Here is a 22,271-nt window from a genome sequence, read left to right on the forward strand (position 1 = left end):
ACATCCAGAAGGCCCTTGTCCTTGGAGAGACGATGACACTGATCCAAACGGAACCAGGGTGGTGGAGTGCTGAGGGGGCTTCTGGTCTTGCTGCCTGAACACCCCGGGGTGGGAAGATGGGGGTCAGCCAGGGCAGGGAACAGGGGTGGGCTGGTTCAAAGGCCCAGGTGTGAGTGGAGGAGGAGATGGAACACCAGCCTGAGTCCGCCTTCTTTCTAGACTCTTCCCACAGTGTGGGGACACACTCCCAGGGCAGTCAGACCCCTCTCCCTGACTCCACAACCCCCTCCACCCCTAGTACCGGCACAGCCTGAGGGCACCACACATGGGGTGAGTGTGGGGGGCAGGGCTTACAGTAGACCCTAAACCACTGTCCCCCACCCCAGCCCACCTTCCCCACAAGTCCCCTCTCCTGGAGACCCTCTCCTCATGGAGCCTCCTCCCCTTCCCTGGGCTCCCATCCTTTCCCTGAGTCCTCACCCTCTCTCTGAGCCCCCCACCCTGTTCCAGCCTAGCCCCTATTCCCTCACACGACCCCTCTTGAAACCCTCCGCCCCAGGGCAGGCATCTGCCCCGGCCCCTCCTATGGGTAAGCGGCCCACCGGTAAGTCTTCGTGGGCACGGCCCTTAGTTTCTCCCGACGTGGGGGGAGGCTCTTCGAGGAGGCCCCTCGGGTGCCGGCCCGTTCCCAGACTCCGAATGGGACCTGGGACCAACTCCAGGTCCGGGAGGGTTAACTCAGGCGCGGGGCGGGGCGGGACGGCTCCGACGCCAATAACCCGGCCACGCCAGCCTCGCCCGGTAGCCATGGCCGCTGGCCCTGCGCCCCCCGGAGGGCGCTCTCGTGAGCAAATGCCTCACCTGAGCAAGGTGGGTGCGGGGTGGGGGTCCCGCCGCCCCCGGGATTTCCCGGCCTCGAGGCTGGGAGGGGCGGGAGAGGAGTGGGTGCGGGTGCGCGCTAGTGTGGACTTTTCGAGAGCACGTGAGTGTGGACGTGGGCCTGGGGGCGACTGCACTGTGTGGGGCGGGGTGGGGCGGCGGGGACCCCGGGCGCTGTGTGTGGGGGGATCTCCCTTCGCCTTCGCCCCGCCCCCTCTGCGAGCGCGGCCTGAAATCCCACCATCTGTGCGGTTTAATCTCTGCGCACACTGATCCGGGCATGCGGGCCAGGTCCGTGGAATCAGGATCTCGGGTGGGGGGAGACGGGCCGGGGCAGTCCCTAACGGCCTCCTTCGCCCAGATGGAGCGGATGGTCGTGAGTATGCAGGACCCCGACCAGGGCGTGAATATGCGGAGCCAGCGACTGCTCATCACAATCGTTCCACACGCGGTCACTGGTGAGGCTGGAGGGGCCAGGGGGTGAAGGGGTAGGGGGAGTGCCAGCCTGGCCTCGGCCATCCCCACCCAATCTGTGCTACGCAGGCAACGACATCATGGAGTGGCTTATCCACAAATACTGCATCTCAGAGGAGGGTAAGGGGGTCAGCCCGCTGCCCGTCCTGGTCCCCACCCTGTCCCAGGGCCCCTGTGCTGGTGGCCTAGGCTGAGCCTTCTGGGACCAAGCCAAGTGTGCTGGGGACGGGGAGCTGGTCCCCGGAGACCCTGTTCAGGTCTCCCCAGCTGAGAACTCACCACCTGGCACCCCCTCAGAGGCCCTGCACCTGGGGACCCTCCTCCTACGTCATGGCTACCTGTACCCGCTGCAGGACCCTGGCAGCCTCGTGCTCAGGCCGGATGAAACGCTCTACAGGTTCCAGGTGAGGCTCAACTAGGAGCAGGTGGGAACCCTCCCCGTAACGTCACTGTTAGTGCGGACTCCTGGAAGGGGCGGGGCTGGGGTTGGAGCAAACTGTGTGATGTCACCGCAGGCCTGGTGGTCTGTCGCCCCTTCCACAAAAGGCCTGGACTGGATGCTTCCTTGTGGTAGAAGGATCAAGTTAAGGGGAGGGGCCCTCAGTTTCTGTGGGGCCACAGCAAAGCCTCCCTTCGGGGTAGTACCGCGGAGGATTCCGCCAACTTCCGGGGTCCTCAGGCCCCAACCCTAAAGAAGGAGGCGGGATGGGGCCTGAGGACAGGATTCCCGCACCTCAATCGTGATGGAGCCTGCTTCCTGCCCTCCCCGGACACGACGGACCCACGCCCTGCCTGCCTCCCAGCACAGACTGTGACTATATTGGGACTTGGGCAGGCCCCGCCCCACCCCTCCCTGGAGCGGGGCTCCTAGAGCTCAGAATCAGGGAGGCAGTCCCTGCGCAGGGACCCAAGGGGTGAGTGGAGGTCACTTCCAGGTGGAGAGAATGGCCAGTGGTCAGCTGAGCCTCTGGGCCATAGGCTAACAGGCAGATCCTCAAGCTCTCCCTCTCACCCCTCCCCCCAGCCAGGCTCCTCCCGAGGTAGCTGAGAGGGTGGGGGTAACTCCTGGGGTGGGGAGGGCCCAAGAGGTTCCAGACACCCTTGTCCTTGCACGACACCAGACACCCTATTTCTGGACGAGCACCCTGTGGCCAGCTGCTGAGCTCGACTATGGTGAGTGAGGAGGGGTGGGCTAGCTTGGGACAAGCTCCTGGGACTGGTGGCCTCTGGGTGATGCCACAGCGGGTGGAGGGGGCCGAGCTTGCTCCTCTGCAGCCTTTCCCCTGTTCCTCCAGCCATCTACTTGGCCAAGAAGAACATCCGAAAGCATGGGGCCCTTGGCGACCATGAGAAGGTGGGCCCCCCACCCCGGGCTGAGTTCAGTCGGAGGAACCCAAGCCCCACTCGTGTCCCCAGGGCCTCACATCTCCCCCCAGAGCACACAGCCTAAGCCCCACGATAATGCAGACATGCAGAAACAGGCCACACCCAGCATGGTCTCAGTGGGGAAGTGGTGGTGGGGTCCCCACCCCAGAGCTTGGCATGGGAGGGGGTTACCCACTGGAGACCTCAACACCACCCCCAGGAACATCATGGCCAGCTGCACAGGAAGATCAACCACATGTGGGACCTGGTAGTGATGCAGGCCAGAGAACAGCTGCGGTGAGACCCCAAGCCCGGCAGGCACTGAGCCGGGCACTGGCAGCCATGGCACCAGAAACAGCACAGCCCAGGCTTGGCTGCCTGCCTAGGCCCTGGCCTGAGGGTGGGTGTGGGAGGTGCCATGGTGGGCACTCAGGGTCCTCCGACTCCAACAACCCTCCCCCCCAGGGCAGCTAAGCAGCGCAGGAAGGGGGACAGGCTGGTCATTGCGTGCCAGGAGCAGACATACTGGCTGGTGAACAGGCCTCCGGTGAGCCCCTTGTGTGGGGAGGGGGTAGTTCCTTGGACAGGAATTAGTGCGTGTGCCTCAAACGCACATCAGGAGCTGTAGGAAGGATGTGCCTTTTGGGGTCTCGGCAGGTGACAGGAGGTTCTAGTTCTGTGACTCATCAGAATCTAGAGATCATGAGGCCACGCCTGAGGCTGCCCCACCCCCACAGAACACGGGACAAACAGCTTCTCTCTGGGTCTAAGGGAGAGGCCTGCAGAAGCCAAGTGGGGGTCCTCAAGACCCCCGGGAGGCAACACGTGGGCTTAGCTGCAGCTTCTGGGGGTGCTGGCCTGGGGTTAGACCTTACCCAGAACCCCGGTCCTGGCAGGTGGTTTGAGGTCCCCCTACTGTGTGGGGCTGAGGCAGTCACAGAAAACTCTGAATGGAGGCGCCTGTGGGAAAAACCCACGGAACATGACAAGAGGGACCCACGGGCCTGCTTACCTCATCAAATGTGTGTGGGGGGAGGTGTCTCCGGGAAAATGACTCAGTCTTCCATCTGAGGGCCAGATGGGGTCGGAGGCATGGCCGCAAGGCTGTGTGCTGGGCTGAGGGTGGGCCAGACCAGCCATGTGGGGGAGGGGTCTGTGTGGAGGGGACCAGGAAGGGCAGCTGGAGCCTCCGGGTGAGTGGACACGAGGGCTCCGACCTGGGCAGAGGCGAGGGAGAGGGCCAGACCAGCATGTGTGTTTGAGGACAGGGTGGCGAGACAGGTAGGTACGGGGGAGTGGGAATGTCTCAGGGACGATTGGGTGGTTCGGTTTCTGGCTTGAGCAGTCAGGTGTGGAGCTGAGCTTGGATGAGCAGAGGAAGAATGGGGAGGATTGGGGAGAATGGTGAAGGATTTTATTTTAGCGGCAAGACAGGCTGAGGTGACACATGGATTTGCAGCTCAGTGGAGCCAGGAGCTGGATGAGGTGCCGGAGAGAGAACCTGGAGTGGCTGTAGGAGGGAGGTCACCACGGGGTCTGGACAGAGAGGAGACTGGCGGTTCAGGGGCTCAGAACTCAGGTTCCTGGGTTCTTCTGTGTTAGTTTCTCCCTGAAAGGGTGATGTGTGGGTGCAGAGCTTCAGTATATGGGGGATAACGGGGGGCAGGAGCATAGCCCTATGGTGGGGTCTGAGCAGCCCACCTGAGTTGTGACCCCCCGCATCTAATCTCCCTCTGCAGCCTGGAGTCCCCAATGTGCTGGAGCAGGGTCCAGAGCGGGGCTCCTGCACTGCCAGGCGAGGGCTGATGGTGAGGACCCTGCATGCATGCATGCCCTCCCCACTCCTGCACACATGCCCTGGCCACCCTGCCACCAACCTGCCCGCACACACACCTCCCCACCCCACCCCACCCCACCCCACCACGAGGGGCTACTTGGGAGCTTCCCATCCGTCCATGCATCCAGCTGTCCATTCAAATGGCATTTGATGCAACTGCTTTAAGTCCCCTTCCCCATTCCTGGTTTCACTCTCTCCTTGCCCTAGCTCCTCATTCTCAGCCCCCTTGCTAACTCTCGCCCTCTCTCACCTCCCACCTGCTGCCCTGGATGCAAGTAAGTTCAGTGTACCCTGCGGGGGGGGGGGTTGCGGGGCTCTTCTCCCAGGTTGGACAATGTACCCTGGGGGGGGGGGGCTCTTCTCCCTCCAAGGCCTCTGGTGGCCTCGGGAACCAGAGGGAATTGCACCGGGACAGACATGGCCAAACTTTGTAGCAGCAGAGCCTCTGTTCAAATCCCATGAAATCCAAAACAGAGAACAGATACATCTAGTACCTGACTGATAGAACTTCCTAACTTCAAACTCATGAGCTCATGGTCATAGGTTTGTGATTTCCCCATTATAAAGTCGGTCCAAGAGGAGCTGAGACAAAGTTGGTTGAGGGTGCTGCCTGCCTCCCCTCCAGCGGTATCGGTGTTGGTTGTGGAGTGCGGGGGGCGAGGGGGGCAGCCTTTCCCACAGCCACGCTCCTCCACCTGGCCCACGACGAGGTGGCAGGCAGGTTCTGAGTTCTGAACACGATGCAGTAAATCTGGAGCACAGTTAGCAGTCTGAACTGTTGGCCTCCAAAAGCTTCCTGGAAAGTCAGACTCTGCCATTAGAGGAGGGGGCTCCAAGGGGTGGGGCAGGGGCGTGGGCCATGCTGAAGGTGGGATGTCATTCCCCTGTGGGGGCCTGCCTTCTAACGTAGCTTTCCCCGCCCCTTCTAGACCAAGAATGCGGATTTCTACAAGCGGGAGGTAGGTCCTGGGGGGCTGTGTGGGGGGTGGGGGGGTGGGCTGGCCGAACCCCAGCCCCGGCCCCACTTCACAGGACCCATGTCGCAGATCGAGTGCTGCAGGAGGGCCATGGGCAGGACGCGGGTGAAGTCCTCTGTCAGCCTCGAGGCGTGAGTGGGATGGGGGGTGGCTGGAGACCCCAAGCCCAGAGCCCCGACCCTTCCTCCTGTACCCTCCATCCCAAGCCCCTCTCTGCACTGGCCCCGGCACCGTCCTCACCCCAGGTACCTGAAGTTCAGCAACCAGCACAGGCCACATGACCCCATCATGTCGGGGTGCCTGCCCAGCAACCCTTGGATCACAGACGATGACACCTACTGGGTCATGAATGCACCCCGGTGAGCCAAGGGTGGGAAAGAGGATCTGCAGGTGGGTTCCCCCACCTACCCCCACACTCCTCTGCTTCTGACACACCCACCCCTCCCTTAGTGTGACTGAGCCCACACAGCTCCGTGTGGAGCGCTGGGCCTTCAGCTTCCAGGAGCTCTTAGAGGACCCCGTGGGACGGGCCCATTTCATGGACTTTCTCAGGAAAGAGTTCAGTGGTGAGATGCTCTCCCCCACGCCCCAGTTCGAGGCCCCAGTGAGGGAGGCTGTTGCCTGGGGAACCCCCCTTCCAGGTTTCAACCAGCCCTAGCCACAGCTCAGGGTGGGCCTGAGCTGGTACCTGGGCCCCCAGCCGAGAACCTGAGCTTCTGGGAGGCATGCGAGGAGCTGCGCCACGGAGGGCAGGCCCAGGTCCCCGCCCTGGTGGATGCCGTGTACCAGTGAGTGGCAGGGGTGGGCCTGGTGGGCTGGAGGGCAGGTGTGTGGGGCCCGGACCCATGGGGAGTGGTCCCCCTGCCCCTTTGCACAGGCAGTTCCTGGCCCCTGGCGCTGCCCGCTGGGTCAACATTGACAGTCAGACGATGGAGCGGACCCTGGAGGGTCTGCGCCGGCCCCACCGCTACGTGCTGGATGCTGCCCAGCTGCACATCTATATGCTGATGAAGAAGGTGGGCCTTCCTTCTCCCCGTGACGTTACAGCATCTCCAAACTTCCTGTCTGTAGAGATTTCAGGAAATCCCGCCAAAGGGTGTGGACCACCCCCTCCCTTTCAACATGGCTGCAGATGACAGCAGCACACCCGCAACACACAGTGTTTATTCAGTGTCTTCACCTAGCCCGACTGATTCCACACCTGCCCTCTAGGCCTCTGGGTTAGTTTCCCGTTGCTGCTGTTAAAAACGCCACAAACTTGGTGGCTTAAAGCAACATATTCTCTTATAGTTCTGGGGGCCAGAGCCTGACCTGGGTATCACATGTGTGGGGACAGAGCCCCAGATAGCGGTTTCCAGGCTCTCGGCCTCACGTGGAAAGGTGCTGGCTCGGGTAGTAGATGGCCATCAGCTGTGACTAGTTGGCCATCAGCTGTTACCGGTTAGCCATTGGCCACTGATATAACTGCTGTGGCTGAGCTAGCAAGCGCGGATTGCAGTTAGCAAGTGAGGTTGGTTGGCAGAGAAGCAGATGGCAGACTACGGGATTGTGTGGCTCCTGCTTCCTGTGTCTCCAACCCAGCCGCCAGCGAGACTGCAGTGGTCTGACTCCCCTATCTGTGGCTCCGTGGGTGTTCCTTTTTGGCCTCACCATATCCTGCGTTCTTATGTGGGGAGCGGGAGCTGAGACCCCGTGTGGCAACATGGTTCTTTCTGGAGGCTCCGGGGGAGAGTCTGTTCCCTGGCCTCCCTTTCTGGAAGGCACCTGCGTCCTCAGCTCGTGGCACGTCCTCCATCTTCAGAGGCAGCAGTGTGGCACTTTTTCTTTAATTTAAATTTTTAAAAATGTATTTTTCGATTATAGTTGCCGTACAGTATTATATTAGTTTCAGGTGTAGCAGCGGTGTATCATCTTTAAATCTCTCTCTCTCTGATCCTTCTGCCTCCCTGTCACTTTTAAGGACGCCCATGATGACACTGAGCCCACTGGGTAATCCAGGCAATATCCCCATCTCAACAGCAACTTAATCACACCTGCAAAGTGCCTCTTCCACATAAGGGGACATATTCACAGGATCTAGGGATTAGGGTGCAGATGTCTCTGGGTGGCTTCTGTTCTGTATACCACGACCTATAAGTATTTGTCTTTCTAATTTTTTTTTTTTTCAGTTTGCTTGACTTTGGATCCAAACAAGTTCCATACGTTAACATTGGTTAATGTCTCTTAAGCCTCTCCATATCTTTTCTTCTTTTGAGTTTTGTTCTGAAGGAAGTGGGTCCGTTGTCCTGTAGAGTTACCCACAGTCTGGGTTTTGCTGAGTCCTTGTGGCATTGGGACGTGTTTCTCTATCCCATTGCTATAAATCAGTTGTTATGTTTAAGGCTTCATCAGCGTCATCTTGAATGTTGTTATTTGTTCAGTTTTGTCAAGGACATTTTCTTCAGTTTGCTGTGTTCTTCCATCAGGAGGTACATGAGGTCTGGTCACCTCCATTTTTGTGACTCAAGCAGCCACTGACAGCCATTGCCCAGACCCATGGTTTCATCAGCGATGTTCTGACCCCATTACTGCTGGAAGCCTCTCTCTGCCCGGTTTTTGCTGGCCCAGTGGTACCGATCATATAGGAAAGACGGAATCAACGCTTGATTCCTTCTTTTAATTACCGCTTTTCAAAATAACGAGTTGGACCCGTAGCATCTGCCAAGGAAGGTCAGTGAGGTTTTGATGTGTTGAATACCATCATAAATTCACATTTTCACCAGATTTTTACGGGCTTTCATCTATGTCAGTCCATCTCCGGTTGGCTGGCTCCTGAGTCATCTGAGGTGTCCCAAAGTCTATGGTGGCTTTCTTGATTTCTGGTGTGATGGCTTGTCCCAGGATCATTCCTGCCCCAGACCTCGAGTCAGCCATTTCCACGGGCAGCTGGCCCTTCTTCAAGGGTGGTGTTTAAAAACCTTGATCTGCACACCAGACGTCTTCATGCCTCTGTTTTGGGGGTCATCATTTCCAGGCCTGTCACTGAACAGAACTAGGAAACGTACGTGTTCATACTGATATTTCTAATTCAGGTTCAGGATTAGACTTTTCTTACTTCTTGGACCATATATGTCTCTCTTTTCTCACCCCCACTGAAAATCTTGGTTTTCAACAATACTAGCATACATCCTCGTTTGCTTTTCTCACAACTCCATAGACTGAACAACCCAATAGCACCATGAAGAATACAATCACTGATCACTGAAGATGGTTTGCTTTTTCCCCCTTTTTTGGTCCCTTGTATGTCTCCTACTTGGAAAGTCCCCCTTGAACCCTTCTGTCATTATGTGTGGTTAGGGTGGTGTCAGCCCCTGGATGTCCAGCTCCACTGGTTCCATTTTACTTTCAATGTTTGGGGACTCCTTACTTAATATTTTATTTTATGATGACGTGAAATATCTACACAGTTTCAAAATCCAACCTACAAAGCAGGTATATTCAACTAAACCTAGCTTCTGGTCCTGCCCCTCTACCTTCTTCCCAATAAACAATTTACTATTTATATTCATGTATCTTTTCAAAATAGACGTCATTAGATTCATAGACTCCTCCCCCTCTTGACTGACGACTGTACAGCTTTTCTCCACCTTGTGTTTTATTCAGCTCCGTGACCTTATTCTCACTCTGCGGGGTAGATGGTAGCTGGGTATCCCCCCCGTTGGAGGTGCCATGGTTCACTTCTCCGGGCGAGGGATTGGGTTCTTGCTCATCTTTGGCTGTGAAATGGCCCAACTGGATCGGAGCCCAGGTCTCCTGAGTCAGCTGACTTGGTCAGGGCAGGTCTCGGATGGCTGCATCCAGCACCATCCACTGGTGTCTCGGGGGGTCAGAGGAGGAGGCCCCAGCCGTGCCAGGGAAGCAGAGAGCACAGGGGGGGTGAGGGCTGACCGCCATCTCTTTCAGGACTCCTATCCAAGGTTCCTGAAGTCAGATATGTACAAAGCCTCGCTGGCAGAAGCCGTGATCCCCCTGGAGACGAAGAGACGGTGAGCCTAGGTGATGCCCTGCACCTGGGAGCTGTGAGGCCGGACACTCGAGGCCGCCCTGCACTCAGCCCCTTCTCGCCCACAGGGTGTTCCCGTTCATGTGGAAGCCGCGGCGTTCGAGCCCCAGCCCTGCTCTCCTTCCTGCCTCAGCCTCTGGGGAACGTGCGGCTGCTCCTGGGGGCCCTGGGGGCGCTCCTGGGGAGGCCTAGGTGGGCCTGAGCCTGGAGGAGGAGGTGGACATCCTCGCCGCCTGCCTCTCACCCGGGGGGCCTGGCAGCGGCTGAACCCCCAGCATGGGCGTCCCCTCGTGCACAGAGGGTTTTGCCTTCCTGTGGGGCACACGTGTCTCTCTCAGGCTTTCCAGCAAGGACAGGTCCAGGGGCTGTTTCCCAGGGAGGAAGTGTCATTGGCTGAGCGTGGGTCACCTGGAGAAATGTGGGACGGGAGGGGCAAACCAGACCAAGGCCACGCTCCTGGCAACCTGTGGTCTTCAGTTTGGCGTTGGGGGCCCACTCCCATCTCCAGAACCATGAAATCGGCTTGCAAGTACCTGGGAGCAGGATGCACAGACAGGTGGTGTCCGGCAGGTGGCACTTGTCGCCCGTGAGGAAATGCAGGCTTCAGGGCCAATTTACCCACTGCACTTTGCCCAGTACGACCCTGACGAGGACCCCACCGAGTTCCCTGAAGTTTGCTGGGGCCGCGCTCAGCCTTCCACCGAGTCCAGAGCCGTTCACACAGGTGCCACCCTGACTTTCACTGTCACTGCATGTGTCCCAGACCTTGTCCTGAAGATGTACCTCCATCTGGTCCTGAGGCTGTGGCTTCTCTGCTAGAGCTGTAGTCACCACTCTTCTCACAACCCATCCTGGTTCATAGCCCTGCCTGGGTGGGTGGGTGGAGCCTTTGGGACGAGCAGGGACACCAGTGGAAGCCCCACTCTCCCCCATACTCAGGGTGAAGGGAGCACAGCTCTGACTGGATCAGCTGGGGCAACGCCCCCCACCCCCACCCCCACCCCCACCCCACAAGGCTAGCTTGCTCTTGCCCACTCCTGCCTCCTCCTGGCACAGAAATAAAAAGACTGTCAGATTGTCGGCCCTCACTCTGAGCCCATCGTGATGTGACCCAAAGCGTGGTGGTTCTCTGCACGTGTGCATGCATGTGGCTTACGTGCACAGGTATGTTGTATGTGGTGTGTGCACGTGTGTGGTGTGTGTGAGGCGTGCCGTGGTGAAAGAGGTGGTAAAACAGTGGGGGGAGTTCGCGTGTCAGAGGGGTCATGGAGAGTCCTGTGTGTGGGCGTCCACAGCAGAGGAGGGAACAGCCTCAGGCTAGACTCAGGCCGCAGACTGGGGGGGCTGGTCTTTGGGGAGACAGCTGGGAACGCTGTCTGTGCTCTGACAGGTAAGGATGCCTCAGTGTTCCAGGGCGAGTGGAGAAACTGAGTCCAGGGGGCCCGTGGTGGGAGGTTCCTGGTGCTGGACCCGTCTCCTGGGCCAGTTACGCCCTCGAGCCTCGGAGTTCCAAGGAGCATGCGTGGACTCCCATGAGAGACTGCTTTGCTTACAAGTCCCGGGAGCCGGAGGCCCACCAGTGGGGAAGCCCCTGGGCTCCGCCCCCTGCTCACTGTCCTGGGACCTGCAGGGTGGCCCCTCCCCAGAGCTGGCTCCTCTGTGGTACTGTGGACCCCAACCTGGACCCTGGGGGGCCGCGGGCACCCGTTGAACCCCCAGGTGATTTTCACTTGCACACCTGTTATGCCCAAGGCCATGTAGGCTGGGTAGCTTTTCAGGAACAAGGGACTGGCTCTTGGCACAAGGATACCCATCCTTCCAACCTTAGCCCCCTGGTCTTCCCTCTGTACCCCTCCTTGTCCCTCCTACTCAAGAAACAGACCTGACCCTGGCTGTGTGGTTAGAGAACAGGCTTTTCATATCTGAATGTCCACAGGAAATTCCTACAGGATTTTCTAAAACTATCCCGCTCACCCCTTTGGTACCCAAAGCTGCATCTCACTGAAGCCCCGCCTGCCTGGGCAGCTGCCACAGCTCACCCGCAACTCCTCTCTGGCCAGCCCTTGGAGGACGCAGGGGTGCTGGGGGGACCCCCACCTGTCCCGGGTGGGAGCACATCCTCATCCACAGGCTGAGTTCCTGGCTTGCTGTGGGTGAGCAGGGAGGGGGTCCTCAAACATGAGATGAAATTGGAGGCCATGCTGACAAAGACCTCTGGGCCCTCAGTTTTTTGAGCTGGCAGGTGTGGGTGGGGTAGGAGGGTGCTCTGAGAAGCACAGGTAAAGGGCCCCTCACCTCCTCAGCCACCTTTCCCACCCTGTCCCAGAAGCCTGGCCAGGAATAAATCCATTTCACTCCTTTGGAGCAGACGGACGGATACGAGGTACACATGTGCCCTCTGGAGCTTTTTTCAGACAGTGCAAAAATCATTTATTCTGGTTTCTTCTCGTGGTACCCAGGGTTACCTCGTTTTTTTTTTGGCCTGGGCACAGCTTGGCCTCATGGCGCACCACAGTGGTCCTGGGGTGCAGAAGGCACAGAGGTGAGTCCTGCATCAGGTGACACCAACTACTGGGGGCGTCCGAGCACCAGGAAGGGGGTCGCTGGCCTCGCCCAGGGGTGCAGGGACTCCACAGGGATGAGTGGCTCATGTGTGTACTGAGAGGATGCAAAATGACCCCCGTGCGTGTCTTACGGCCAGTGCCTTGGAGGTTCCCAGGACAGCAGGCAGCACAGAGGTGCAGCCCCCGCAGAGCAGCTCCACCTACCCTGTCCTACAAGCCCCCTCCATTGTGGGTCGGGGTCCAAGGGCCTCCCCAGGACAGGTCACCACCAACTGTGCTCCATTCCTCCCCTCCTTGCTCTGGGAAGGGCTGGGGGTCTGGAATGGCGTCGGGTCCCAGCTGCTGCCCTGAGGTCACTGCAGGGCCCACTACCCTCTGAGCTCCATGACTCCAGAGGGAGGGTGCAGAGGACTCAGATAGGAAAAGGGGAGGGGGCTTCTGCAGGATGGGCCTGGGCTCCTCCCACAGAAGACCACCGTGAAGGCAGCTGGCCTTGAGTGCGATCCCAGTGGGTGAGGACACAGTGTGCTGGGCAGGAGCGGAGGGAGGCCTGGGTGTCCCCTCACCCACACATGTCCCTGGGTACTGAGGGGACTCCCGTGGAGAGCATTGCCGGCTCAGGAATGGAGAGTCAGCATACAGACGGAGTGAGGGAAGGGCGAACTTCCCAGGATGTTTAATTCCAGCAGCTGGAGCCTCTCCCACACGATCCGGCCGCTGCGTGTCTAGGCCTCGCTCCGGTACCGCAGGCGGGAGAGCCGATGCCTGACAGCCTGGTCATTGTCAGGCCCGCCCTTGGCCAGGCGGACCACCCTGCTGCTCAGGACAAGGTCCTGGATGTCGTGTTTGGCCACGGAGACCAGGCCGGGTGTGTCAGGGCTGGCTGGGCCCGTGAGGAGGACGCAGGCAGCGTGGCGGCCAGGCTCAAACAGGGCCACTGTGGGGGACACGGCCGTCAGGCATCTCGGGACCAGACATGGCAGACCTCCTGGTGGGCGGGGCAACACTCACCTTGGAAGGCAACGATGTTGGCAGAGATGTTGGCCAGCTCGAGCAGGATGCTGGGCAGGGTGGGATGGAACAGGTACAGGCTGTGCTGGGGGTCCCTGGGCTCCTAGAGGGAGAACCCGCGATGAGGCACGAGGCTGGCCGGGGCTGCAGCCATCCCCATCTCTGGGCCAAGAGACCCCGTGTCCTGGGCCTGGTGGCTGGGCAACGCTGCACTCACCCCTATGGGTCACTCCTGACTGACCAGGCCTAGAGCGTGTCCCCCAGGGTCCCCGCCTGGGATCCCCATGAAACACCCACCTCAACTCTGCACCCACCTTCTGTCCCTCTTCCCCCCAAACTGACCCTTATCCTTCTTGGGTATCCTCCACCTGGAACTCTGCGCCCACCCTCCCCAGTGCACCCTGCTTCTTCCCGGGCCCCCCACCCCGAGGCAGACCCCGGCCCTGGCCTCCCCGTAGCCAGGGCACCGCTTCCTCCTGCCCACACGTCCAGTCACCCAGTTAGCCTCTCAAGGCAGGAACTGAGACTGGCCTTTGGCCTCTGACCCTGGCTCCTGGCACAGGCGTGGCCCCTGCCCATACCATCGGGGTGGCGCCGGTCAGCTCGTGGAGGCCCCAGAAGAAGAAGGCTGAGCGGTGGTCTGCTGTCGGCAGGCTGGCAGACTGAGGGTCCCCAGCGAGGCCCGGGAGCGCCTGGCTCCACAGGAGGGCCCCGGTGCTGACGTCCAGGAGCAGGATCTGGGGAGGAGGCAGCGTGGGGGGTGAGGGGGGGCTCGCACAGGCACTGGGCCCCTACCCCTGCCAGCCCTGAAGGAGCTGTTCCTTGAAGGGTGACCAGGGTGTCGGCCTGAGGCCCCTCTTTTCTCTGCTCAGCCTCCCGGCCACAGCCGTGTCTGCTGCTCAGACTAACTTTCCTCAGCTACAAATAAAGATGGGACCTCAGAAGGAAGTGCATCCCACCTGTCTGTCAATGCCAGTTCCATTTTCAATGACCACGGCCAAGGTGTCAGGTTTGTAGTGGCCGAGGATGGGTTTCCTAGAAGGAGAATAGGGAAGAAGAGCTCATGACGGCTCTGTGAGAAGACACCTGGGAACAGGTATGCTGTCCATCTTCTTGGCCGCACCTGGGCAGGGGCGGGCTGCCCAGGCCAGGGCCTGGACGGGAAGCTGAGGGGGGTTCACCAGCCCCTCCAATGCAGGCCAGCACCGGGTCACAGGTAAGAGGCCCCTGGCAGAAGCACACGGGTCCTCCCACCCACCCCCAATGGGGGGCCTCGTCCCTGGGGTTGCCGGGGGATGGACTGGGGGTGCACAGCTTGCAACAACTGCATGGGTTCCTGGAGAAGACCTCATACCTGAGGACCTGGGCTACGTTGAAGGTCCACCTGGGTGTCAGCTCCTGCCCGTCCAGCAGCATACAGGCCTCTGAACTCACGAGGAGGAGGTCCCCGCCACCTTTTCCGGGGACGTTCATCAGGTGGTGGATGGCTCCAGAGCTAGAGGAAGAGGGAGGGACATGGCGTGGACACTGGGGCTGGAGGCTGGGACCCTCCCCGAACACTGCCTGTGGGGCTCCCGGGGTGGCCCCGTGTTTCTTAGTTCTCTAATTGGAACTATAAAATAAGACCCTCACTGTGCTTGGAGAGAGGGTGGTGAGCCCACGTTCGGGAACCGTCTGCTCCCTGAACTGCCAGGACCAGGTTCTTGGGCTCTCATTGCTCCGAGCACTGAGCAGGGGACCTGGCCTGTGTGACTGCCGCCCAGACCCACCTGTGCAGACGCAGCCTGTGGGCGGTGGTGTTGAGCACGTCCTCCCAGCCGGGGTCGCTCTGTAATGAGCTGTCTCTCCCGGTCACCTTCTCATAGAAGCTTTTCACAGAATGGCCACAGAGAGAACTTGCTACTCAAAACACAGAAGGGCCTCAGGTCACCAGGCGTTGCTGCCAGGGGACCCATGCCCATCAGCCCTGCTTCCAGGAGCATGTGGTTCCCTCCCTGAGCCTCGGGTGGTGGGGAAAGTGGGGGGCATGAGACCCTCCGTGGCCGTCTCAGCCTGTCAGTGATTAATTCGAATCCCTGGAATAAACGCAGGAGTTGACGAGCCTCGGGAGGTCACGGATCTCGTACTCTGCTCTCTCCAGGGTGCAGCGCTCGTATGAGACCAGCATGGCCTCCATGAGCGAGGCCGACGTACCGCAGGGGAGAAGGATGTAGTGGGCGCCTGCCCTGGTGACATGGAGGAGGGAACCGCTGGCCCCGTCCACACCAAGGCTGCCTTGGTGGCCAATCTGGTGCCCAGTGCTGCCTGAATAGATGTAGCCGGTAACCTGCAACACACGGGAGGAGAAAGGGGTCAAAATTCCCCTGGTTTCGGGAATGATGGCTTTGATTTAAGAGCGTCTGATGTCAGGTGTGTGGGGACAGAGCCAGGAGTGCAGTTTCCAGGCTCTCGCCCTCACATAGACAGGTGCTGGTTCAGGTCGTAAATGGCCATCACTGTGATTGGATGGCCATCAGCTGTGGCTAGTTGGCCGTCAGCTGTAACCAGTGAGCCACTGGCCACTAATATAACTGCCGTGGCTACGCTAGCAGCGGATGGGAGCTGAGCTAGCAAGCGCAGATTGCAGTTAGCAAGTGAGGTTGGTTGGCAGAGAAGTGGACGGCGGGTTGCGGATCGTGTGGCTCCTGCTTCCTGTGTCTCCAACCCAGCTGCCAGTGAGAATATAGTGGTCTGACTCCCCTACCTATGGCTCCGTGGGTGTTCCTTTTTGGCCTCACCATGTCCTGCGTCCTTATGTGGGGGGCGGGAGCTGAGACCCCGCCTGACACCCTGCATGACAAGGCATCTGTGCAGCCTCCCAGCCTAGAGCCCCTCATAGACCTTAGAGCCTCTTGTCCACACAGCAGAGGCACCAATGGGGTGCACTTCCTTTCTTGGGGAGGAGGGGCTCAGAAGCTGTGGACAGGGAAAGAGCTACCCCTGTGCTGGGTGTGTAGGTGCCAGGAACATGGAGCCCAGGGTGAGTCCCCTGACAGGCAGTCAGACCCAAATTCTGCCTGGGAAGTGGAAGAGGGCCGGGGGACAGAGGCCACGTGGCGTGGGGGCCGCAGTGCCTTGGGAGGAAAGCTGTACCTCCTTTCCCTCCTGGGCGAGAACCAGCAGGTCTGGGGCCCCGTCGGCATCAAGGTCGGGCACTTGGAGTAAAGGGCTCAGGATGGAAGCGTTCCTTCCAAGGCTGCTGGGACGGTTCCACAGGGTCTGCCCTAAAACCAAGCACATGTCACACGGCGCTGGCTCCACATCCCCTTCCAACGTCGCCTGGCTCCTACTCGGAAACGGAAATGCCTGCCAGCAAGAGGCTGAAGGCAGGTGCCACGTGAGCACGACTGCTGAACCTGCAGACGTGCATGTGTGAGAAAAGAGCGGGGTCTTATCCACCAGCGTGTTAGTGTTACTTCTGGGACCGCAGAGCCGCCGCACCGGAAACGTATCCGTGTTTTCTAATATTTGTCTCTAGCGCATCTTAGGCCCAATGCGACCCTCCCCACCTGGACGGACAGGGCCTGACCTTGCCAACTCCCAAGGCCCCTCAGGACCCCTGCCTGCTGCTGGGCTCACAGGGGGACCCTCTGCCCCCACAAAGGCCCTGGCTAAGTGGCCTGTGATTTTACCTTTCACACATAAGGAGAGAATGAAGGTGCTTAGGGTGGAACCCAGGGCCTGCAGGCTCTGAACTCAGTTATAATCTTGTCTTTCTTTTAGACTAATTGCTCTCTTCTTAAAATATTTCCAGCCTGCTCTTCATTTTCCTCCATATCCTTAAAACCACAACTTGTAAGGGAAATGCTACCGTGTTTCCTTGAAAATAAGACCTTGCCGGACAATCAGCTCTAATGCATATTTTAGAGCAAAAATTAATATAAGACCCAGTCTTGTATTATGTTATATTATGTAAAACGTGGTCTTACAGCATAGTGAAAAAAGACCGGGTCTTACATTAGTTTTTGCTCCAAAAGACGCATTAGAACTTATTGTCCGGCAAGGTCTTATTTTCGGGGAAACACGGTAATACCCACCGAATCTAGCGTCCAGGCACAGAACTCCCTGGTAAGGTACTGGGGGCCATCCCCTTGGTGCCTACATACGGCCCACCCTGTACCCTTCCTTTCCATCTGGTCACAGCTCCCCGAGGGCACAGGCGTGGGTCCTCCCACCTGAGTAGACCCGGGTGACGCCGCAGAGAACCGTCCTACCTGTAAACGAGTCGACTGCGATGAAAGGGCCAGGTCTGCCCACGAGGATGCAGGCGGAAGACGCTCCGCTGTCCCTCGGCTGGGGGATGGCACACTGCACGAGGGCCGCATCCTGGGCTGCGGGCCTCTCCCAGAGGACGCTGCCGTTGGCCCCTGACACAGCGGCCACAAAGGTGCAGGGCAGGGAAAAGCCTGCAGGGGACAGAGCCAGCTCCGTGGGGCTGTGCCTGCAGCCCACACCCTGCCAGCCCTTCTCCATCATCACATCTCGCTCCCGGTCACAGCCCCTACCACCTGGGCTCATTCCTTTTATCCCTGGACCCTTCCCCCTAGACCTATGGGGGCCCTAGTGTGACCTGGGGGGGTCCGCAACCAAGCGGGGTGTGTGCTGGCACCAGAGTCTGCCTCTTGGTCTCTCTCTAGTCCCTCTGAGAAGGAAGCGTGACGACGGTTTCCGGAAATTCCAACTGCTTCCCCCAAATAGGCAAGAGCGAGGACTCTCCCTCCTACTGCGAGTTCCACTTTTTTCAGATAGAAAGAGAATTACCTTCATCGGCGCAGGACTGGTTGGCGCCATTGCTGCCGTTGGTCGTTTGATAAAGAAAGAGAACATCTTGGACCTTATCCCTGTTTATGTCTTCCGTGGCCAAAAAGTCGTAGGTGACTGAAAAAGAGAACCCCAGACTATTCTTCAGGCCACGCCCGTTGGGGTTTAGCGCCAGTCAGAACGCGCCACGGCAAGATCACAGTGCACTGGCGTCTTTCTCACCAGGACAAGCCGCTTCCCACACCTCTTCAGGATACCAGCAATTCTTCTGCATTGGATGGAAGGTTCAGAGACTAACCTTCAGGAAGGAGCAGGCAGGACACCTGAGGATCCCAGGTGGACGTGCTGAGCCCCTTACGTGGAAGAAGGATTCCCTCCTTACATCAGTGTGGGCTCTACACTGGCCCCACTTCCATATCCTAAGGGTCTAGCCCTTCCTCTCCTGTGAGGACGCCAATGACACACTATATGCTTGAAAATCAAACACCAAAAGAATGAAGTTGGGGCCTCACCTTCCACCATATGCAAAAACGAGCTCAAAATGGATCAAAGATCTAAACATTAAGAGCTAACACTAGAAAACGCTCAGCAGAATACGTCGGGAAATCCTCATGGCATTGGTTTTGGTAATGATTGTTTTGGATACGACAACAAAAGCGCAGGAAATGCTAAGAAAGAAGTGGAGTGTCCAGAAAAAGGCTGATTCTGTTGCTTTTTACAACAAAGGCCAAGATTCCAGACTGCCAATTTCATGAGAGAAATGGAAGTGTGCTGTACGTTAGCTGAGCCCTTTAGAATGGTAGCTGGAGACCTTCAGGAAGATTTGAGCACAAAACCGACTGCGTATTTTTCACACTTCACGACAGCCTTCTCTGTATCTCTTCTGCCGGTTACTCTGTTTTATTCTTTTTTTTAATTCAGAAAAGTAACCAGAACAGCCACTTTCCTTTATTGACTCAACCCGTCTTTCCTAAAACAGGAGAGTGGGCCGCTATCCTCCCATGGAAGTCCTTCCATTTTTACTGAGAGGCTGTAGCACCTCTAAAATTCCAGGACACCTGTGGACCTATTGGTAGCCACTTAGGGCTAATTCACTGTCACAGACGACTTCCAGACCCCGGGACACACATGCTGCCCCCCACTGACCACCCCGAAGAGAGAGTGGTTGGAATATCACTGGGGGTGTGTGTGTGTGGGGGGGGTTGGAGCGTACCTGCCGTGTTGTAATCGAGTCTCCACGTCTGTGATGCTGGTCGATCTGGACACGGGATGATGAAGGAAATCACAAACACCACCAGAAGGCAGATAAACAGCGAGAGGAAGAACACGGCCGTCCGGCATCCGGAGAGACGGGACCGCACGGGAGTGCTTTTCAAGTGATCCTCCTTTTTCGCTGGGTTTTCCAGATTCTCCTGCAATTTCCCATCTTCATTCTTCAAGGGGTGGATTTCCGCTTCTAAGTCCTTGCTCTCCATCATCGTGGGCACATCCCCAAGTTGACCTCCTGGTCACTGCGTCAATAAAAGGAGAGACAGTCAAAAGCTGCACCACACGTCGATCTCACGGGGCCCTGCCGTTCTCAGCGTCACAGGCACGTGGTCGCAGTGGTGACTGGGGGCCATCAGCCCAAGAAATGAAAGCTAAATAAATGTTCAGGGTGTCACCGCGCGCTTAAGAAAGTCGATCTTTAATTCAGAAAGTCAAAGATGGTGCAGAGCCAGCACAGGACATATTTTTATCCTCACACACCGGTGTCTCCTGCCCACTGACCCTGTGACAAGCCGAAGGAGCTGCAGGTCAGTGCTGGGCCGGGGCTGATAACAAGCCTGCACAGTAATCATTAACCAGCCCTGTCAGCTCATAGGCTGGGCACCTCTGACCAGCCCTCTGCCAGCTTGAAGTACAAATGGAAAAGGTAGCCTGGGGGGGGACTCCATAAAGGGTCACAGATCCCAAGTTAAAAGTGTCGTCATGAGTGAAGGTGGGCTCTGCAGGCCTAGCCTTGCTTCTGACTCACTGTGTGACCTGGGCGGCTACTCGATTTGCCCACGCCCCGTGTCCTTATCTGTACAAGGGAAACAGTATGTACTTTAGAAGACTGTGTTAAGGGTTAAATTAGTAAGTGAATGGAAAGCAATTATAACAGTATGTGACACACAAGCACGCAAGCACTAGTCAATTATTATTAATAACAAGATTAAATATGTTAGAAGTCACATGGAAGAGGAAAGTGGAGCGCTGCGTGGAGGAGTGTGGAACCGTGCACAACTTCTGAGCCTGTACGGGGAGAACACGCGCTCTCCTGCCCCGCCCCCCTTCCTGTGCTGGACCGTGGACCGTGGGTGGGTACGGGGAAGAAACCTGGAGTGGCTATCTTGGAAAATAAGGTGGAAAACACTTTTAAAGACAGTGAAGCCACAGGACAGAAGGAGCGTGGATCCCTGGTAGCTGGAGGTCACCACTTGAGTTCTTTATACTATCGTATGAGAAAGAAACACCCTTCTGTCCTGTGTAAGGCCACATGCTAAGTGTTTTGATCCTTTTTAAACACTCAAACCACTGTCCAAATGATACCGAGAGAACGGAAGGGATCAGATGAGCTGGAGTTACAATCCTCATCTACCCAAAAAGGAAGGAAGTGACTCAAAATGGGTACGCGAGGCTACGCCAGAGGCTACCTGGAGGTAACTCCCAGAAGCCACCGCTGAAAGTGACTCTCTAGGAATGGGGTAAAAGAGGATAGAAGAGACGAAAGACTGATGTTTTTATTATGAACTTTTACTATCTGACTCTGCTTTTCCCTGATTATTTAATAAAACCATTCATTTTAAAACCTGTGTATATACACACACACACACCCACCCACCCCCGTTTTTAAATTTAAACAATGACAAGTGCAGGTGAGGATGTGGAGCAACTGGGACCCTTGTAGGAACGGAAAATGGTCCAGCTGCGGTGGGAAACAGTCATTACACAATGTCCCTCTGTGCCCCTGGTAATTTTCTGGCTAGGAAGTCTACTCTATCTAATATTGTGATTCTTATCTTCTTTTGATTAATGTTTGTATTAATCAATGCAAATGGAGTATTTTTTTCCATCCTTTTACTTGCCATTCACCTATTTCATTGTATTTGAAGTAGGTTTCTTATAGACAATAGATGGATCATTTCTGTTTTAATCCATTCTGCCAATCCGTCTTTTATTTTCAGACCATTTACTTTCAAGGAAATTATAGCTAAGTCAGGCTTTTCACCTGCCTTTTAGTTTTGTTTCTTCCTGCTTTTTGTTTTCTGACTTCCTGTGGTTTCCCTGAATGTTATTTAGGACTCTTGATTTATCTACAGTGTTGCTCTGGGTATTTGCATTAGACACACCTACCTTATCACAATCTACTGGTGTTAGCATTTTAGGAAGTGTATAAACCATACCTCCCTTTAAGTCCTTTTACCTACCCCCTGTGTAATTGTGTTAAATATTTCATCTACAGAGAGAACCACATCAATATTACACTTTTTGCTTCGACCATCAAACGTAATTTAGAAAACGCAAAAGAAGAAAGGTCTGTTACATTTATTCATATTTTTGCTTTTCCTATTTTTTTATCCCTAATGTTCTAATGTTCTGTTTTTTTTTTTATCCCTAATGTATCCCTATCCTTAAGATTTCTTCTTTTACCATCCCCTTTCTGTTTCAAGAACTTCCTTCAGTCATTCTTGATGGGGATTGCATTAAATCTGCATATTGCTTTGGGTAATATGGCCATTTTAACTATGTTGATTCTTCCAATCCATGAGCACGGAATGTCTTTCCATTTCTTTGTGTCTTCTTCAATTTCTTTCAAAAATGTCTTACAGTTTTCAGCATAAAGGTCTTTCACATCCTTGGTTAAGTTTATTCCTAGGTATTTTATTCTTTTCGCTGCAATTGCAAAAGGAATTGTTTTTCGTATTTCTTTTTCTGAGATTTCATTGTTAGTATATAGGAAAGCAATGGACTTTTGTACGTTGATTTTGTAGCCAGCAACTTTACTGTATTCGTTGATTGTTTCTAATAGCTTTTTGGTGGAGTCTTTAGGGTTTTCTATATATAGCATCTGCAAAGAGTGATAATTTAACTTCTTCATTCCCAATTTGGATGCCTTTTATTTTTTTCTCTTGCCTGATTGCTCTGGCTTGGACTTCCAACACTATGTTGAAAAGCAGAGGTGATAGGGCACAGCCCTGTCGTGTTCCTGAACGTAGAGCAAAGGGCTTCAGTTTTTCACCATTAATTATGAGATTAGCAGAAGGCTTGTCATATATGGCCTTTATTATGTTAAGGAG

The 22,271-nt window shown here is 56.4% G+C and overlaps 2 protein-coding genes across 4 annotated transcripts; one reads left to right on the forward strand and one right to left on the reverse strand.

The window, feature by feature from the left end:
- The first annotated feature begins 184 nt into the window (after window positions 1-184).
- RGS11 (regulator of G protein signaling 11) lies at window positions 185-10,662 on the forward strand. Of its 3 annotated transcripts, none has more exons than XM_088801388.1 (17): window positions 185-870; window positions 1,241-1,337; window positions 1,423-1,473; window positions 1,651-1,757; window positions 2,475-2,526; window positions 2,649-2,707; window positions 2,939-3,015; window positions 3,184-3,265; window positions 4,458-4,526; window positions 5,485-5,514; window positions 5,602-5,663; window positions 5,778-5,891; window positions 5,983-6,098; window positions 6,233-6,320; window positions 6,410-6,548; window positions 9,475-9,567; window positions 9,643-9,776. In XM_088801388.1, exons 1-16 carry the CDS (start codon window positions 430-432, stop codon window positions 9,559-9,561), a joined length of 1,671 nt encoding a protein of 556 aa, XP_088657514.1. In that variant the 5' UTR covers window positions 185-429; the 3' UTR covers window positions 9,562-9,567; window positions 9,643-9,776. The 3 variants fall into 3 exon arrangements, with proteins under 3 accessions (XP_088657514.1, XP_088657513.1, XP_074179277.2); XM_088801387.1 differs by having other exon boundaries at window positions 192-870; window positions 9,475-9,557; window positions 9,643-10,662; XM_074323176.2 differs by having other exon boundaries at window positions 192-870; window positions 5,491-5,514; window positions 9,475-9,557; window positions 9,643-10,662.
- Window positions 10,663-11,979: 1,317 nt separating this feature from the next.
- FAM234A (family with sequence similarity 234 member A) lies at window positions 11,980-19,645 on the reverse strand. The gene is made up of 11 exons (XM_019756270.3): window positions 19,163-19,645; window positions 17,950-18,066; window positions 17,403-17,594; window positions 16,282-16,412; window positions 15,343-15,475; window positions 14,919-15,048; window positions 14,504-14,644; window positions 14,109-14,184; window positions 13,731-13,886; window positions 13,150-13,252; window positions 11,980-13,075 (listed from the first exon to the last, which is right to left on the reverse strand). The coding sequence occupies exons 1-11, from the start codon at window positions 19,425-19,427 to the stop codon at window positions 12,864-12,866; spliced, it is 1,656 nt and encodes a 551-aa protein (XP_019611829.3). The 5' UTR covers window positions 19,428-19,645; the 3' UTR covers window positions 11,980-12,863.
- Window positions 19,646-22,271: the final 2,626 nt, after the last annotated feature.

This window comes from Rhinolophus sinicus, chromosome 10, assembly GCF_057876585.1.
Source record: "Rhinolophus sinicus isolate RSI-liver-muscle chromosome 10, RSI-T2T, whole genome shotgun sequence".
Taxonomy (NCBI): domain Eukaryota; kingdom Metazoa; phylum Chordata; class Mammalia; order Chiroptera; family Rhinolophidae; genus Rhinolophus; species Rhinolophus sinicus.

Coding starts and splice junctions, on each gene's coding strand:
- RGS11 (XM_088801387.1), top strand. CDS start 430: ATGGAGCCTCCTCCCCTTCCCTGGGCTCCCATCCTTTCCCTGAGTCCT. Junction 2,708..2,938: donor CCCTTGGCGACCATGAGAAG/GTGGGCCCCCCA, acceptor CACCACCCCCAG/GAACATCATGGCCAGCTGCA. Junction 6,099..6,232: donor TCTCAGGAAAGAGTTCAGTG/GTGAGATGCTCT, acceptor CTGGGCCCCCAG/CCGAGAACCTGAGCTTCTGG.
- FAM234A (XM_019756270.3), bottom strand. CDS start 19,427: ATGATGGAGAGCAAGGACTTAGAAGCGGAAATCCACCCCTTGAAGAAT. Junction 18,067..19,162: donor ACTCGATTACAACACGGCAG/GTACGCTCCAAC, acceptor TCTCTTTTTCAG/TCACCTACGACTTTTTGGCC. Junction 14,185..14,503: donor AACGTAGCCCAGGTCCTCAG/GTATGAGGTCTT, acceptor TTCTCCTTCTAG/GAAACCCATCCTCGGCCACT.